This window comes from Falco naumanni, chromosome Z, assembly GCF_017639655.2.
Source record: "Falco naumanni isolate bFalNau1 chromosome Z, bFalNau1.pat, whole genome shotgun sequence".
NCBI lineage: Eukaryota > Metazoa > Chordata > Aves > Falconiformes > Falconidae > Falco > Falco naumanni.
Genome location: NC_054080.1, coordinates 75765240 through 75783131, shown reverse-complemented (window position 1 = coordinate 75783131; position 17892 = coordinate 75765240). Strand labels below are relative to the sequence as shown.

Sequence of the window (17892 nt, the reverse complement as noted above, 5' to 3'; positions counted from 1 at the left end):
CCGGAGACCAGGTGGGAACCAGGTGTCAAATAAGATGGGGAAAAGGTGCCCTGCTGTGGTCCCTTGCCCAAGGGGTATCACTGGAGAAGTTCAGTGAGGGCTGATGGGCTTCACAACCCAACCTGAGTGCTGATACCTGCTGGGTTTGGTTGTCCCCATCTCCCTTGCCCTTTGGTCCCCTTCTTGTGGTCTGCTGGGCTGTCAGCCTTCTCTGGCAATGGCTCGCCATCCTACTGGCCAATTGCTGCTGGGTGTGATAGACCAGGTGTGATAGAGAGGAAGCCACCAGAGTCAGTGGCCAGGTCCATGGCCTCATTTGAGGAAAGCGCTGTGGTTTGGGTCCTCTCCCTATGGATGAGGCAGGGGACATAGGATGAGCAGGAGGAGGATGGAGCTATCACTCTGGGCATGGAGGAATTAAATGGCGCAAGCCTGTAGGGGACCAGGGCTTGTCTCCTTCCAGTGCTTCAGGGCAAACCTTTTTCAGTTCTCCATCCCTTGTTGCTGTTCACTCCATTGGGTTTCCTCTTAATGCACCAAGCTGCTTGGTTTATTTTTGGAGCTGCTCACTCTCCACTGGCAGCACAGAGATGCCGTGGCATCCGTATGGTGGAAGGGCTGGAGGTGGGTAAATCAGGAGAAACTGCTGATTTTCCTGGGGAAACGAGGACACATCCCTGCATTTTTCCAAGGAGCTGGAGGAGTGGAGCAGTGCTGTGACAGTCTCTCTGCTACCGAGGGAGATTGGGGCTGTGGAAGGATGCTGTGACCCCAAAACACTCCTCTCTGCATGCACCCCTTGCAGACCTCTCCTTTCCTGTTGCAGTCCTTGTGACTAGTTTTTAAATGCATTGAAGCCTTTCTTGCCTTTCTTCGTGTTTTGCTAAGTTTAGACTGCTTGCCTTTTCCCTTGGTGTCCCAAAACAGCTGCTGAATGAAAGGCAATCGTTTTCTGATATTCAATACCATAAGCAGGAGTGATTTGAAAATGTGTTGATTCCTTAGACTGTGGGAAAAAGACCTGTACTGCTGGCAAAACCAGGCTTAAAAGTAATGTGGGGTTTTTCAGGGTGGTTTTTTTTTTTTCTTTTTTTGATGGGTTCATGGAAAAGCAACTCATATTTCTTCATTGCTTTGAATTTTCCCTGGAGGCTTCCAAGGGGCTGAAGTCTTGTATTTCTATACACTTGTTTGCAGAGACGGCAAAATGTAGTGGATTCACACAAAAAGCCTTGGATTTGGCAGTATTGGAAAAAGGGGATCTGCATAATGCCCTAAAGCATTGTTCTTACAGCCCATGAAAGCCAGACATCCCAGGGGGAGCTCGATGCCAAAATTAGCTGAACTCACAGCCACATCAGTGGGGTGAAGGGGCTGTCCCATGGCTGGTGCCCGAGGAGTTGTGCTTCCCGGCCCTTGTTTTGACACAGATGTTTTGTGTCACACTCGGGTCCGCTGGCAGCAGCACCGGGGCTTTCTGCTCCCCATGCCTCAAGGCCATCCGTGAGGGAATGGCTCCCACCATCGTGTTCATCCCTCATGGCCGAGCGCGGGGTGAGATGCTGATACCTAGGCTCAGTCCGGATGCTGTGCTGCCAGCCCTGCACAGGCTCTCCTCCAGCTAGCCAGCAGCCTCAGGTTCTCTAAAGATTGCGTGTTTGAGATATGTGTAATATTAGTCCGCGTAAATCACATCTAGCCTATGGCTTCCAGCGCTGCTGGCTTGGGTTCTTGCAGACTAGCTCGCTGTCACTCAGCCGCGGGCCGTCTAGGTTAGCTTAATGAGGAAGCCAGACTAAGATGAAATAATTAATGCAGCTGTAGAGTGGAGATGTAGGAGTCTTTGGGGGATAAGGGAGCTGGCCCAAGTCTTCCTCCCCAACTGGAGTGCTCCAGGCCTTCGTGAAGGTTCGGAAATACTCCATTTCCACTGGGTGCTGAAGGTGGGTCTGTGGTCCTTCCAGTCCAGGATGCTCCCAGGAGCTCTCCGAATCAGCTGCGTAGGCACGAGGGTCTGGATCGGGTTCAGGGCAGCAGCTGGGCTGGGGCTGTGAGCTGGGAGCATCGTGGGGGGCCGTGGATGTTTGGAGAGGGTAAACCCCCTGTGCTAGGGGAGAGGAGAGCGGTGCTGGGCTCTGGAGTATGCTCTGTTGTTGGGATGCTCTTCGTGGCCATGAGAATGGAGAGGTGGGCCAGAGCCCTTCTCACTCGGGGCTGGCTGGGCCTGCTCCGCCGGTGCGAACGGGCAGCGTCAAGGGGAGGCACCCGCTCCCACCATGAGCTCCTGCTGCTCGGCGCGAGCCCAAATTAAAGCGGGTTTATTTAGTAAACCTGTTCCAGGATAAAGCTTTTGATTTATAGGCGCCCCGATAGCGCTCCAAGGAGGACTTGTACAACTTTAACTGCATTTTCTCAGCATCACACCAGCCCAATAAAAGAGAGTTCATATGTGCTGCACAAATTCTCACTTCCAATATAAAAAAGGTTTTATGAGACTGGAAGTCTCGCTGGCTCTGCGGGGCCGGGTGTATTGGCGGATACTCTGCATGACAGACCCTCGATTCCTCTTTGAGTTGTCAGACTTCAGTAGCATTTACAGCTATTTAGCTATCAAATTTTATGTGCGGCTCTGAGAGAAATGTGTCTTTTAAATACTGCTCTGTCTCATAAACAGCAGTCTGTTAAACCATGTCAATGGTACAAGTGGTTCATGAAGCCCTCCGATGCAATCGCCTACATCTCCGCTCGTTACCTGAGCGGCAAAGTGCTGAACAACTCACCGAGTTAATTTTCCGAACTGGTCATCTTGGCTGAGGATCGGCTTGCCGAGCGAAGGCGGGTAATAACCGTGCTACAGCAGCCCAGTTTGGGTCCTCTTTTGCCCCGGTGTACATCTCCTTCCTGCTAGCCTCCTTAGAACCCTGCTCGCTTGGTGCTTGCTCTGGCAACAATCTGACAGTGTTTGTTATCTGCACTAATGGTGGCATCAAGAGGCCACCAGCGAGATCACATCCCTAATTTTCCAACCCAAGGCTCTGAAGCTCAGTGTCGTCTGCTTTCTGTGGGAAGACCCTTTGGTCTTCCCTTTGGTTCTCCTCCTTGGATGAGGAGCTGGCGGCAGGACGTTCCCAGGGTGCTAGTTTTGATCTTGGACATAACAAAATTGCTTTGTTGCTCCTTCAGACCTCCCCTTAGGATATTCCCTCCCCCTCCCCCTTCCCATGGCCTTTCCCCTTTGTGCTTTTCCCAGCAGTGGAGCAGGGGAATAGCATGTAGCACTTTGCATCTCCACACTGTTTATATGGTGACCCAAGCTGAGCCTGTTTACACAAGATGAGGAACTGAAGCTCACTCGCCCTCTTTACCGATCGTGTGATCATGCCAGCTCCAATGCTTGGGATATAATTTACAGGCACTGAGCAAGTTTTCAGAGCTGAGCCAGACTTGAGCTTTCAGTCTCTTTTATTGTTTCCTTCTTTTTTTCTTCTTAGTCTTTTAGTGAAAAACGGTAACATTATGTGCATTTTCAAGCCTGAGCCACTTGGAAGGTGCAGGTGGTGCAGGTGGTGCGGAGAGCCCAGGCTGCGGGTGCCTTTGCCCAGAGGCACGGGGTAAAAAGCACTTGGATGTCTAATTGCAGCCATGCACCGCAGAACTGGGAGGTTTGCTCTCCCATCGCTGCCGTTTCCGTGTGCAATGAGCCGGGGGCCAGGGAGGAAAAAAATATATGTGCGTGTGCAGCATGGTTATTTTCAAATATGAAATTGCACCTGCAAAAATAGAAGCCAGGAAGGGACTGGCGAGCAGCTCGGAGCTGGGAGGTGCAATGCGTGCAGAGCAGGGATGGAGACAGAGTCTCTGAGTTTCTTTCCCATGCTTGCGCCGCCTGATAGTTTTAGCGGACATTACTTTTCCTCCCCCTTGCATTTCAATTAATCATCTGCTTGTCAGCGCTCTTCCCCCCAGCTCCCCTCCCCGCCAAGTCTCGGGGAGCAGCGCGCACACACGCAAGAGCCCATGCACGCAGCCTGCATGCTGACGGCTTGGCCGCTCGTTAATCACTTGCTGGTGTCGTGGGAGTCGGTCCCCACAGAAGGAGGTTTGGCAGCGGGGAAGACGGCCATCTCCTCGGTCTCCACTTCATTGATGGGGATGGGCTGAGCACAGGATCTGGCCCTGCTGCGTTGCAGCCCCATGGCCTCCATCCCTCTCCATGGTCTCCGTCCTACTCCAGGCAGAGAGCTGGTCAGATTTGTTCAATCAGATTTTGCTTTTCAATATGTTTGAAAGGAGTGCTGAGCAAAGCCATCCCCCCTTCAGAGTTTGTGCGGGACTTTTTTGTATCTGATTTTTCCTGGCAATGATGTGCTCATACATCCATCCAGGTGAGAAGTGACCTTGGGCAGCCTCCTGGTCCAAGCAGGGTGAATACTGAGTGCAAACCAGTTTAGTTTGGCCATCTGTGTCTTGAAAACCTCCAGGGCTGGAGATCCTAGAACCTGTCTGGGTTTATCTTCCAGTGGGTGACTGTAATGGGAAAACATCTTTCTTACAGCAAGCCCAAACTGGGCACAATGCTCCAGATGGGGTTTAAGGACTTTTTTTTTATAGTTTTTTTTTCATAGTGGAGGTTGCAGACCCTGCCTAGGCATGTACCTGGCATCAAATTTCCCCTCTGATTGGGAAGAGTTGCCAAAAAAATAACAAAATTAATAAAGTGTACATGCGCGTGTGCATGTTTGTGTGAACAATTACATAGGAATGATTCCTGTTTTGAAGATTCAACAGAGTTTTGTATTAATACTTTTCACAAGTGTGTTTAAGAACTACAGTTTGACCCCTGCACAAATATGCTGCCTCCACTCAGACTCCTCTGCAACCCCACCAGGAGCTGTGCCCTCTCCCTGCATTGCCTTCAGCTTTACTTCAGCCACACAGATAGTGAACCGAGATGGTTTCTTTTCCTATCCCCTCTCCTTGGCCAGTGTTTTCCTTAATTGGTGCTCTGAGTTTTCATCTGCCAGGAAGAAGCTTTTCTGGGGGCCAGGTAGGACCTGCTCTGGCAAGGGCTGTTGCCTGCTCTGCTGAGAGGTGCTGGAGCTGCAGAAAGCACCGTGATGGGGATGAGAGGTACATCCAGAGCTGGGGAAGGGGAGCACAAACCTTTTAGGGCAGGTTAAAGAAGGTGGGGCAGACTGGGCAGGCTGTGGGGCAGGAGGCAGAGCACCTTGGAGGTGGGGGCTCAGGGGAAGAGGGGGGCTCAAGGGTTTGTTGGAGGTGAGCATCCCTGTGAGAGGGCAAGATGTTTGGTGTGAGGTTAGCTCCTTCCAGAAGAGCTCATTGGCTTGTTGCAGGAAAGCCCTTAGCCCCAAATGCTGCTGAGCCAGAAGCTGATGGTGAAAGGGAGGGAGCCAGGAGCACCAGTGGGAGATGAGGGACTGAGCGAGCCATGGTAGTCATCCTCTAGCTGGGACAGTCTCAGCTGTGTGGCCCCAGTGCAGTATTTCCACCCTCTCTGAGTTGTGTGGAAGGGCATTAGCTAAAGGATATGCCTGGTGGCAGGTCCAGGTTGAGCCACCTCTGTGTCCCTGGGCTGGAGAGCTGGGGTTTGAACTGAAACCTCTGCTCCTGCTCTCCATCTAGGCAGCATCGCAGCAGGCTCAGGCAACCAGAAAGAGCAAAACAAGGCACAGAAACATGTTTCCCCACATTTGCTGCTCGTCTGTGGCTTTACCCTGCGGTGAGTGCAGCAAGCTGATGAGTATGAGTAGACCCGACTCTGGCTCAGCTTTTCCTTTGTTCTGCCATTGATGAATATTTGGGGATTGAAAGTGAAATACAGTGCTTCCCTCTTCCAAAGGAAAAAAAAAAAAAAGAAGGGAAGGGAAGGAGCCCCTCTTGCATGCTGCACCGGCAAACCCTTGTCATCCTGTAGCAGGAGGCCAGCGCACATGAATATTCCTGTGCAATATGCGCGAGTGATGAGCCCCATATGCAGGCCTTGGGAGAAATTAAATATTTTCTGCGGCGTTTTCCAAAGAACCTTTCTATCAAAGTGCTCGGTCGGCAGCCAAAACGCCCCAGCTTTTGCAGCCCCAGCTGGTTGACACTTCTTTTATTATTTTATTTTAAAACACTGATGAATAATTTCTAATTAGAAAAAACGCGCCCTCCCCTAATCTGAGACTTGCCTCAGTGGATGGAGTTGAGCCAGAGTTTGGGAGAGGGTTGGAGGCAGCTGGGGACTCCATGGCTGCTCTCTGCTGCTGTGTTTTTTTCCTCCTCCGGTGCTGGAGCTTGCAGGAAGGGTCCTGAGATAAAGTGCACACATGGTCCATATCTGCCCAGCAGTGCAGGGTGTAGGACGGCCAGCCGGGCTGGGGCTGGCAGCCTGGTCCTGGCCCCTGCGAGAGGGCAGGGATGTGTGAAAGCTCTGGGCAGGAGGTTTGAAGAGCACCAGCCTCCCAGGTTGAAGGTCACTGGGGTGAAGGTGGGCAAGGGCATTTGCAAGCAAAGTTTGGCATTGCAGGGGCAGATCTTCATATGCTGGTGGCTTTGCCTGCAAAGGTGAGAAGGAGCAAGGGCATGGTGTGGTTTTGGAGGTGGAAGAGGGGGGGCAGTGGCTGGAGGGAGAGGGAGCCCAAGGAGGGGCAGATACAGAAGATGAGACCTGATGCTGGCTCTTGTCTTGAGCAAAGCCCCTTGCTGGTTTTAAGATGTATGAACATGACGCAGAGTTGGAAAGGAGCTGACTTGTCAGGCGTACAGGGGTGGGAGGTAGAGACTGGTTCTGTGGACTAGAAGGAAAGGAGAGCCTGGAGAGTCTAGTTCAGCAAGAACCTGGCCATTTGGTCAGGGTGATGGGCAGCAGGGTGATGGGCAGCAGGGTGATGGGCAGCAGGGTGATGGGCAGCAGGGTGACATGCAGCTGTGGTGGCAGAGAGCGTGGGGCCAAGCTGGAGAAGCATCGAGCACTCCTGGGCTCTGGCAGCAGGGCCAGCTCTGGAGGCACAGCCCCTGGAATTGCCCCAGGATGAATTTAGGCCTGGATCCATGCTCCTTAGATGTGACTCTTCATGGCAAGTCACTTGTGTCCATGTTTAGCACTTGCCTTTGATGGTTTACTGGTGGAAAAAATGCCTTGGAAGAGCGTTGCTGCCAGCAGCAGCTGCCCTCGCCTCCAGCCTCCTCTGTGGCAGCTGTGGGGCTTGAGAGCCGAACAGAGCTTGCAGAGCAAAGCCCAGGTGACGGAGGAACATCACCGCTGAGCCTGCCGTGCCGCCTCGGCACGCGTTTTGGTGTACAACCCCTCCGTCCCCCCCTCACCCTGCGGGGTCTGCTTCCCTGATGTCAGACAGCTAATACCCCCTAACAAACATGCTAATTTAAGAGCTGTTAAAGCCAGGGGGCAGCGGGAGGTCACAGTCCACACAAACAGATGGTGTTTTGTCCTTGATAATTGAATTTTCCTGTAGTTTTGGGCGAGAGACTTTCTCGACTTTTATTTCAGCACAGCTGCCTCGAGCCAACTCCATTCCTTCGTTCCTTCCTCGTCATCCTCTGCTTGCTCTCAGCAAACGCCATCTGCAGGGCAGTGGCAGGACCCCTGGGAGGACAAGGGTCCCCAGGGGGTTTTGCAGGTGCCCTGGGTGACCCATTGGGCTGGACCCATGTGCTCTGCTGGATCCAGGCTGCAGTGATCAGAGACCCTGAATAGGCAGCAGTTGGAGACCAGGTGAGTGGCGCCAGCCTGGGACCTGCGGGTGCCCCCAGCCTGTTTCAGCAGTACTGGTGGGGGAGAGACCCTGCGCTTCAGCCTCTCGTGGCTGCCCTTCCCCTTCTTCCAGCTCTGTCAGGCGGTGGGGGGGCGAGGGGGCTGGGGTCAGTGAGATCCTGCAATGGTAAGACAGCTGCCAGCATGTGGCGAGGCTCAATGTGCCAGTGGGGCCATTTGGAGCAAAAAAGGGCAGATTCCTCCCCTCTGCTTTCCCAGGAGGGAGTTTGCAAGCAGGAGGGGCAGGCACATCCCCAGGCCCAGTGCCAGCCCTGGGGTGGCCTTCTGTGTCTACCAAAGGGGCTGCTGGCATCGCGGCACAGCCCCATGCCTCAGTTTCCCCCAGCTCACCATTTTGCAGCCAGCTTGGTTGCCCACTTCAAGAAATGGGTGCTGCTGTGGCCTTTGGGGACAGTCCCCAGTAGGCTGTTCAGGGCGTACTGGGATCCTGTCAGATGGCATGGGGTGAGCGAGGTGGAGAAACTGGGTAGAACTGCCAGGAGCAGCAAGCACTAAAGCCTATCTGGCTGCAGGGTCAGCACCGTTTCTCTTCTGTGCTTTTCCCTGCCCAGGTTTTGGTCAGCATCCTTCTGGTGGGGAGGGAGGCAATGGGCAGCCCACATGAAGGTGCAGGAGAAATGTCTCCACCATCACATCTGTCTGGCTACCTGAGGTGGCCTGTGTCCCCACAGCAGTTTGTGGGCTGGTGACCCCAGTCTACTGGGTGATGTGAAGGTGCTGCAGGGACCACAGTCCAGGACACCGTCCCATTGCATTGTTCGCAGGTTTGTGTCCCAGGCGCTCTGTGGGTGTTTGGAGCTGGAGGCGTGCATGGTGCCCATGCTAACCCATGGGCATGAGGCCATCAGGCGTGACCCACTATGGCAATCTCCCCTGCAAAACCTGCTGGTCAGCTGGGGGGAGCCTGTGGCTGCAGAGGTGGGGTGGGTCAGGGTGTGGAGGTGTTGGGGGACTCAAAAGGGTGCAGCAGGGCAGGACCGGGGGTGGCTGTGGTGCAGCTGTATGCATTCCGTGAACAGGTCTGTGCAGAGCACTTGGGGAACATGTAAGCTGGTGGTGCAGTACCTTTTGTCCCACTCACCCATATGCAGCAGCACTCCTCCTTTGGGACACCCCATCTTGTGCGGGCCCAGAGGACCCTCTGCACCCCGTGGGGCAGCAAGCCAGATGGGACGGCTGGAGCAGGCTTACAGCTTGGCCGGAACCGGGGTCCTTGTACCATCCTGATGCTCTCCCTATATTGTTTGCTGTCCCCTGTGGTCCATTGTGCTGGGAGGGAGACCCACATGCCAAGGGACGGAGGGAGCTCCCAGGGCAGGTGGATGGGTTGCAGAGAAGAGAGCCCAGCATCTCCTGTGGGACATGGACAGGGAAAGACAGTGAGGAGAGACCGGTGGAGAGCACACAGTCCCCGGCATCCTGAGCCCCTGCCTCTCACAACACCTCCTGCCCTCTCTGGGCCCTGGAGGCTGCCTGGCCTCCGCCTGCCCTGTCCTCTTGCCAGCTCAAACTGCAGGCATGGGGGAGAGATGAAGCAAAGCAAAACAATTCTTCCAGAGGTTCTCTGGGGAGGTGGTGTCAGAGTTATTGGAGTGGCTTCCTCCGTGCCAAGCACTTAAAGAAAAAAAGCCCAAACAAATAAACAAGCCAAAATTAAAATACCCTACAAGCTCTATATAACTGGATGCTCCCTCCCTTACGCTCCCAGCTGCTAAGCCAGTGTCTTATTCCCTCCCTGGATAAAACAGGCTGCCAAGGTCTCTTCTAGCACTCCTCACTCCAGTCTCACTCATGTCTCTGAGCCCCTGCAACATGGGCTTCAGGCTCCCATCTTCCTCCAGCTGTGCCTCAGTGTGCTGGCAAAAAGCAAACCTACCCTGCTTCCCGAGCAGTGAAGCTTGCAGCCTCAGTCCTTTGCTGTGCTGGTTGATTCGGGAGTAAGCTGTACTTCTCCCTGGCTTGGGGACATCACCACCAGGAGGTTTTCTGGAGCCAAGCCAGCATGATCCTGCCTACGCTGGAGGGAAGGGTCCTGCAGGGTGCAGGGTGCCCGTGGTTGGATTGTTGCAGCAGCCGGTTGTTGTGTCCCACTTGCCCCTGTGCTTCTGCAGCAGCCAGGTGTCCTTCACCTCCTCAGTGTGGTAACACTGGAGTAACACCTGAGCCGGTGAGCTTGGACCCAGTGCCCATGCTGGTGTCCAGCCCCTTGCATGGGTGTTGCCGAAAACAGAACTCCAGAGGAGGAAGTTCGGGCTACTAAGAGGTGCAATCTTCATGTTTCCAGCCAAACTACCTGGTCCCTGTGTTCCCACGTGTCATTGAGGGGGGTGTTAAAGCTCCTGTGACCAGATCCACTCCCCGCCCCAAATCCCCACTAGCAGCAACCAGGCTCCTGAGGCTTGGAGAGGCTTGGAAACACCATGCTGCCCTACACCATGTCCGCTGTGCCACAGGCATCCAAGCTGGTGGACGAAGTCTGGACAACAAACTGTCTGTCCTCCCTTTTGTCTTTGTTTTTCTCAGAACAGTACATGACTATGGTACAGTCTGGATTTTAACGCTAGGGTGCTTTTCCCTGCCCTGGAGGTTTGCATCTTGAGGGGCACTGGGGAATTCATAAAGCAGCATGGCCCCAGAGTCTCCTCAAGGCGAAAAGCAGGACTGTGAGCAGAATCCTGGGGCATTTGAAGTGTGGAAGCACCACAGGCAAAAGTAAGAAATGTTGCAAGCATTTGCCTGGAAATCACACACTGAACCTGGTGTGAGGCAGCAGGTCCTGCCATGTTTGTGTATGGGAGTTTGGTTTTGCTTTTGTGTTTTGTTCCCCATCATTAACGTTCTGTTTTTGTGAGTGGAGACTGGTAATTGAAGTGTCAAAAATCATTGTGACACCAAGAGTTCCTTCCTGCAGTAATCGCAGCCTGGAGAGGCAGAGTGAGCAGGATCTGCCCTGAAATGTGCCCATCTTGGGTGATTTCTCCAGTTTTCAGGATGGAGCACTGGGAAATGCCCAGACCACAGGCATCTCCCATCTCCTGTCTGTCTTCCTTCTCTGTCTGGTCTCCGCTGCCTGTCCCTGGTATTGTGCCATCATCTTCATGCCACTGGGGGAAGCATCTATGGAAAAACTTGGCCCAAGACCCCACTTGAATGGAGGCTCCAGAAAAAAACCCATTGTCTTTGGCACTTCTTTAATAAAAGCAAACATCCAATTGATTCCTGCAATCTCTCTCTGCATGGAGCTGGGAAATGCTCAGTGCAGAGGAAAGCTGAGTAAAAAGTGGGGGAAAATGACATTTCCCGTTGTTGATCCAAGCTTTCCTCCATCTTGGAGGCTGTCTCGGTGTGGATGTGGGGTGTGGAGGAGTGGGGATTGGGTACAGCAGCTTGGCTGAGCGTCCTGCCTAGGTGGCACTGGTGTGGAGCAGTGTCTCTCCACAACTTCTGCTGTGGGAATTCAGGACCGATCTGCCCTGCTGTGCTTTCTCCCAGCACCGATTTCGAAGACGTGTGATGCTTATTAGTATGCTGTGCTTTGTGTTGGCTTTTATCAATGCTGGAGCAGATGGCTGGGCTTGGACCGCTGCCCTCCACTTGCAGAAAGGCCGATTAATGTGATGGTAGTTGCGAGGACAGGTACAGGCAGTGGGAAACGTTCCCTTTCAAGGCTCTGAGCAGGAAGAGGGGATGGGCAGCAGCAGGCAGCTGCCTGTGCAGCAGCATTGCCCCTTGAGAGCTGTGGCACTGAGAGCTGTGGCTGGGCAGAGTCACTGGAGAGGTTCCCAGTAGTGTACCTGTGTGATGCTCTCCTGACATCGCTCATGGAGGTGGGATGTGGCTTGACAGGGAACCACACCGCCAGGATGATTCCCCAGCCTGTCCTTGGGCCATGAAGAAGACAGGTCATGGCATCTCTGCATGTGTCCCTTGTACTGCAGACAGGCTGTGGGCTGCAGTGTCCTGATGCATTAGGGCTTTCTTGGTAAGTCTGGAGGAGCTGCAAGGTGTGGTTTGAGGTAAGAGGAACCCACCTTGCTCCTGGAGCAGAAATCCCTCAGCCTCTGCAGCTTCAGGGCGAGGACCTGGGTGTCACGGGCACCCTCTGGCCTTTCCACAGCTCCCTACCCCAGCAGGAGCACATCGCTATGATCCACATGAGTAAGAAATTACCTGTCCTGGGAGCCAGCTCACCTGTCAGGCAGGCTCCCAAACAGCCTGAGGTATTTCATGGGTTGCTTGTTCCTCCCCAGACCATCCCAGCTTCCCCAGGACCCCTTGGAAAACAGCTCTGGTTTTAGCTGGGCTGATGCTCCCTCCAGGAGTGCCTCTTCATCCCCAAGGGCATGGGGAGCAGCTTTGGTGGCTACCTTTCTCACTCAGACATTCTACCAAGTGACAGCTGTCAAGACGGAGCAACACCAAACTTCAGCACTTACAGCGGATCCAAGAGCCCTGAAAGCCTACAGCCACCTTCAGGGCTTGTCGTCCACCAAAGCAGCTGGGAAATTTTTTGAGGGCCATCACTCCACCTCCTGTCTGTCTCTCCTAGACTTCAAGGGAAGGAGGATTAGTGCTGCTGCCCAGGGACCCAGCGGTGCTGCCTAGGCTGGCAGAGGCACAATGATGGAGCGGTGCTGCCATGGGGGATTCCTTCCTTCAGGGCATCCTCTCACTTGGTGTCTCTGCTTTATTACTGGGAAGGAAGGAGGTGGAGGGAGGAAAGTTGCAGTCTGTGAGAGCCATGAGTGAATTAATTTCAGTGAGCCCCAACCATCCTGGAGTGCTCATGGTCCAGGCGGGCAGTGCTAATCGCCCTGTTGACAGTGGGGGTTTAAATTGGATTTAAGAAGGCTTTTCAGGCAGCAGGGGCTCTGGCTCTGCAGGTAAGGATTTCTGATAGCATGTATTAAGGAGCTGATAAAGCCCCTCTTTTCTATTCTCCCTCTTAAGTAGCAAAGTGGAGTTTAGCACTGACAAGGCATTGTAAGGCCAGGAGGCTTTAGGGCTGTTAGCAAATGTACGATATTGTACAACAACTATATTCTCCTCTCCTTTCCTTTGCCTTGCTGCCAGGGTTGATCTGAAGAGAGGAGACTCAGTGCTTTTGGACACCCCATTGTTGCTCCCAGGACTGCCCCCCTGCTCACAGCGCTGCCCACGATCAGCACAGTCCTTGTGGGAACCAGGGCTGGAGGGTGCCGTGCCCACTGTGGTGCTTCGCTGCTTGTCCCAGCGGCATGTGCGCTGCCCTCCAGAAGGGATGGCATCTCACTGTAGGCACCCCAGGTCCCCAGGGCTGGGAAGCGCTGTGGCAGGACCTCTGCTAGCAAAGAGCTGGGCTGAGCAATCAAGGGTGTCTTTGGTAAGCGTGTTCCTGTGAGGCTGGGGCCCAGGAGATGTCTGCTCCAAGTGTCTCAGGCGCAGGGACACTGTGATGGCTACAGTCAGTGTCTGCACTACAGGCAAACACCCAAACACCTTGGGGCAGGCAGATTGTGACCTCTCCTGCAGGACAGGTATGCTGCAGTGTCTACAGTCAGCATCTGCAGTACAGGTGTATTGTAAGGTCAACAATCAGTATCTGCAATACAGGCATACTGTTGTGTCTGCGGTCAGTGTGTGCAGGACAGGCGTACGTACCATAACACCTACAGCTGGCATCTGCAGTACAGGCATACCAGAGTGTCTGCAGTCAGTGTCTGCAGTACAGGTGTCCTGCAGCAGCTACAGTCAGTGTCTGCAGTACAGGCATCCTGCAGCAGCTACAGTCATTGTCTGCAAACAGGCGTACCGTGGTGTCTACAGCTGGTGTGTGTAGTAGAGGCTGTACCATAGTGTCTGTAGCCACTGCCTGCAGTACAGGCACACTGTGGTGCCTGCAGTACAGACACTGCAGGGCTCCTTTGGAAGGCTCTGGGTAAGGATGCAGTGGGGGGCATGTGGGAAGGAAACAACTTCCAGAGTTTTATTTCCACCCCCAGGTCACCACTTCAGAGCCAGGCCCTGTAACAGCACCTGGTGGGGAATTGCCCCACAGAAGTCTTTGTGATGGAAACCCTAGGTTTTGAAACTACAACGCTTGGGTTTTTTTGTGGGAGCCACGCAGCTGCAGAAGGAGGCCCTACTTCTTTGTCATTGCTGGGAGGGGGCCGTGGCAGGTGGGCATTGCAGCGGGAGGCTGGGGTGCAGCCTGTGTCCCTCACCAGCTGGGGACAGCACTGCCCTGGAGCTGCTGTTTCCAGCTGCCAGTTGGTACCCTATTACCAGTGAGCGTCCCCAAGGTTTTGGGGATCCTTCTAAGCGAGAGCTGGAAAGGATCCGTCCCTCTGCCTGCTTGGAAGAGGACAGTGGGACTGTTCAGCAGATGGTGGTATCCTACTTTTCACTTGGATACATGATCCCCTTCTCTCTTGCTGCCCACCTCGGGACTCTCCTCAGCCCATCACACCACAGCAGTTAATGTCACGCTGCTGTGCCCCTTCAATCCTGCGTGCTGGGGCAGCTTCTGGGCTTGTCTTCATGTAGGTCTGGTCACAGCCCCCTTCCACATAGCTTGATCTTGCTCAGGAAAAGCGCAACTGGAAACACATTTAGTCTGGACCAAGAGGAAGGGGACTATATTCATGTCTACACTGAGTTGTCTTCTGCTAAGGGTGACCATGACTGATGCCTTCAGTACCCCTGGCGCAGAGTACAAGGCAAGGAAGGATCGGCTAGTGGCTCTCTCCCAAAACAAGAAGCGAGGAAGGCTGCTGGAGATGCCTCCAGCTCCAGAGCTGCCAGGCCACTGCATCTCGTGTGCCCCCTCACCTCCCTTCACCCCTGCCCAGGCTCCTCTTTCCTCTCCACTGCGAAGAAAGGATTCACTACAGGGGCAAAAGCAAATATTCTCCAGCCTCTTGTTTCACAGAAGACTGCGTTTCCCACTGCTGAGTTCGCTGTGTAATAAATGCGGTTCCCCACCGTCACCTTTCAACTGGTTGCTGCTGGAGTGGGGACGCAACCCAGGGAGCTGCACACCTGATGAGCTGCTGCTCACTGGCCCGTATGCCCACATGCCAGGGCTTTTGCTAGAGAAATCGTTAAATGAGCAAATACACCAAATGGAAATTTGCATTAGAAGCATCTACAGAAATTGCGAAGGTTTCATTAATGTGCTTGGAAAAAAAATAATCAACATGGCTTTGAGCAAAACAGTCAAACAAAGCAAATACTGCATGGGAAATTGCAATTCAAGTGAGAAAAAGTTGGTTTTCTGGCTCAGTCTTTCACATTAAAACAGCTCTGGCTCCTGCCAGAGCAGGACTCATCTCTGAAAAGTAATAAGGTTTTACAGGGCAAAAGCAGCCGAGTGGTGAGGTCTCTGTGTTGGCAATGGGAGCCTCTGCCTGTGTCCTGGCCATGCCGCAGAGTCCCCAGGGAACCTGGTCGAATCCTTCCTCTGTCCTTTTCCACCTGCAGCCAAACAGCATCACCCTTGAGACTGTCGGTGCTTTGGGACAGGAACCATCCCTTGCCATGTAACTGTGGTGCCTGTTGCCGCACTGGTCTGGCCTTGAGGAGGCTGCCAGGCACGTTGGCAAGAGCAGTAGCAATTATTTTAAGAAGTGATAAGAGGAGGAGCAGCAGGGGAGGGAAAGTGGCTTTGCTCCTTGGCATGACTGAGATGTAGAGCAGGATGGTTGGTGATGTTATTTGCACCACATGAACCAAACTGAAGGCTACAGCAAGCAGGTCTTAACGCTTTTCAAAGAGCAGGCTGATTGCTGGGGGTTCAGAGGGGCTGCTGTCCTGCCTCCCATCATTGCCACTGTCCCAGAGGTGGGATGGTTGTGCTACCTGGGGGTACCTGGACTGCAGTGCAGGGCAGGGGCTCTGGCCCTGGTGCAGTTCCTTGCATGCTTCAATTCCTGGTGCAACCCACCAACTTCCAGCGCTGTAGAGAGGGAATATTCAGTGGGAAGTGAATTTGGGATTGGTAGAGAGAGTCAGCTCCTGGTTTTCAGGCAGCTGTCAAGCTGCTTGGGCCCTGCGTGCCAGCACTGCTCCAGGATGTGCCATTGCACCTACCTTGGGTCCTGGCCATCACCCATGCCCCGAGCTGCCGCTCACAAGAGGCAGCTAGCACGCAGGTGGGGTGGCAACAGGGGAGCCATGCTGCAGGCACGGTGGGGACACACAGAGGAGGCAGAGCAGAGACAGAGCGGAGAGAAGGCACAGGGAAAAAGAGGAGCAGCAGAGAAGCAGCAGAGTGAATGATAACGATGTAATTAGCGCTTAGTGCTCCTCGCCCAGAGCTTTCAAAGGAAGGTCACCTTCATTATATCTGCTTAACAGGCAGGGAAACTGAGGCACAGGGATGACTGCGAGAGTGATATGCTCAAGGTGACCGGAGGTGGGGGGATTGGGCTGGGCTGGGAGCAGGGTCTGGGGCTGGTATATCCACGCTATGTAGCTGCAGCACACTGGGGATGGCTCTTGCTGCCAGCCCTCCCGGCCCAAACCCAGCACTGCAAATTCAGCAGCAAGGCCATGGGTCCCTTCTCTACCCATTGCCAGATTCCCCATCGTCAGACACCCCAGCACCCCTGCCACGGAGGCATTTGAGGGCAGGCTGGTCCTGCTGCACCCCAAAATCTGCTCGTGATATCCCTCCCAGCTGCTCTTGCCTTCCCCTCCAGCCCTGCAGTGGCTCATGTCCTGCTGCGAACCCGAGGCCATCTGGGCTTCTGCAACAGCCGTGTTGGGTAATGGAATATGTTTTGCTGGGTTTTTTTCTCTGGCCAGTACAGCTCCCCCTTTATTTAGGTTTAAATGGATGCCATCTGGCTAACGAGCTCATACTCATGTTCTAGATTAAAAGGCAATCCTCTGCATGTTACTGATACGGTGCTGGAGATTAGAGAGGTTTAAATGGTTTTGAAGCTGTAATTTGCTTTTCACGCACGGTGCTGTTTACCTGCTGGCGGGTGGGCTGCCATCCTCATTGCTGTCCCCAGCAGCTCCCTCCCAGCTCTGCTGTTCTCTGCCAGCCATGGCTGCAAGAAGAGAGCACAGGCATCTCCAAGCCTGACAGGGCTGCACAGGACATTCTTGGGTTGTTGCTGCCATTTGTCCACTGCTGGGGGAGCTTGTTGGTACAAGGAGGATGTTCCCTGCTTGTCTCTAAAGCCCAGCATGTCTCCACACACCTGCCTTCTTAGCTGTGTGTACCCTCCTGCCCCCCACCTCCATGCACCCCAGCATCCCCTGGAGTGTGACATGATTCACGGGGATAGAGCAGCCTCTGCACCTCTCCCAGCCCAGAGGGATGTTGAGAGGGTGCTGACGGCAGGTGGCTGAAGCAGCATGCTGCATCCGTCAGTCACTGTGAAGACATTGATGAAGGTTACGCTGTCCTCGGCATGCCTAGAAATGCTGCTGCTGTTGCATCAGGCTGGTGGACAGCACAGCCCTGAGTACTAGCACCAGAGGGGCTGTGCTGGAGCAGCAACAGCTGCTGCCCGTGCGGCGATCTGCATCTTGCACATCCTAAGCGCTGGCTGCTGCTGTGAAGTGTCTGGGTGTGCTCTCATCTCTTCAAAGAACCTCTGCAACCCACCTGCAGCCAGTGGCTGTTCCTAGGGTGATGCTGCAGCTGCCAAGGAGAGCCCAGCACCAGGGTTTGACTTTCTTAAGGGAAATGTTGAAGATGAGATGAGGAAAATACAGCATTTGTGCAAGGTGTATCATCACCTCCGGGCAGCCAGTTATGCTGGCATCTCCTATGGAAAGTGCCATAGGCTACTGAGTGATGGAGTATGCACCAGCAAAATGCCTCATGTTGCAGTGAGTTCCCCCATGGCTGAGATGAAGCCTTGCTTTGTGACCATCTCTTTGTGGTCCCATTGCACCCTTCAGCTGCCTGGGAGGGACCAGCTCTTGGCACACCATGTATGAGATCTTCTGGGGGCAAAACCTGACTGCTTCTGCCTGTGTTTGCTTCCACAGATGGCTAACCCTGTCCCGTCAGCCTGCTGCGTGGTGCTCGCCGTGGTGGTGGTGGTGTATGCCCAGAGACACAGCCAGCAGGGTGAGTCTCATCACATATCTCCCAC

General features: G+C 54.0%; 1 protein-coding gene across 2 annotated transcripts in view; it reads left to right on the top strand.

The window, feature by feature from the left end:
• The window catches only part of CNTFR (ciliary neurotrophic factor receptor), a 210133-nt gene that overhangs the window by 104096 nt on the left and 88145 nt on the right, over positions 1-17892 (top strand). For both annotated transcript variants that reach the window (XM_040580789.1, XM_040580788.1), the window contains exon 3: positions 17786-17867. In XM_040580789.1, coding sequence (XP_040436723.1) covers positions 17786-17867 — 82 coding nt within the window. The remainder of the gene's footprint in view (positions 1-17785; positions 17868-17892) is intronic.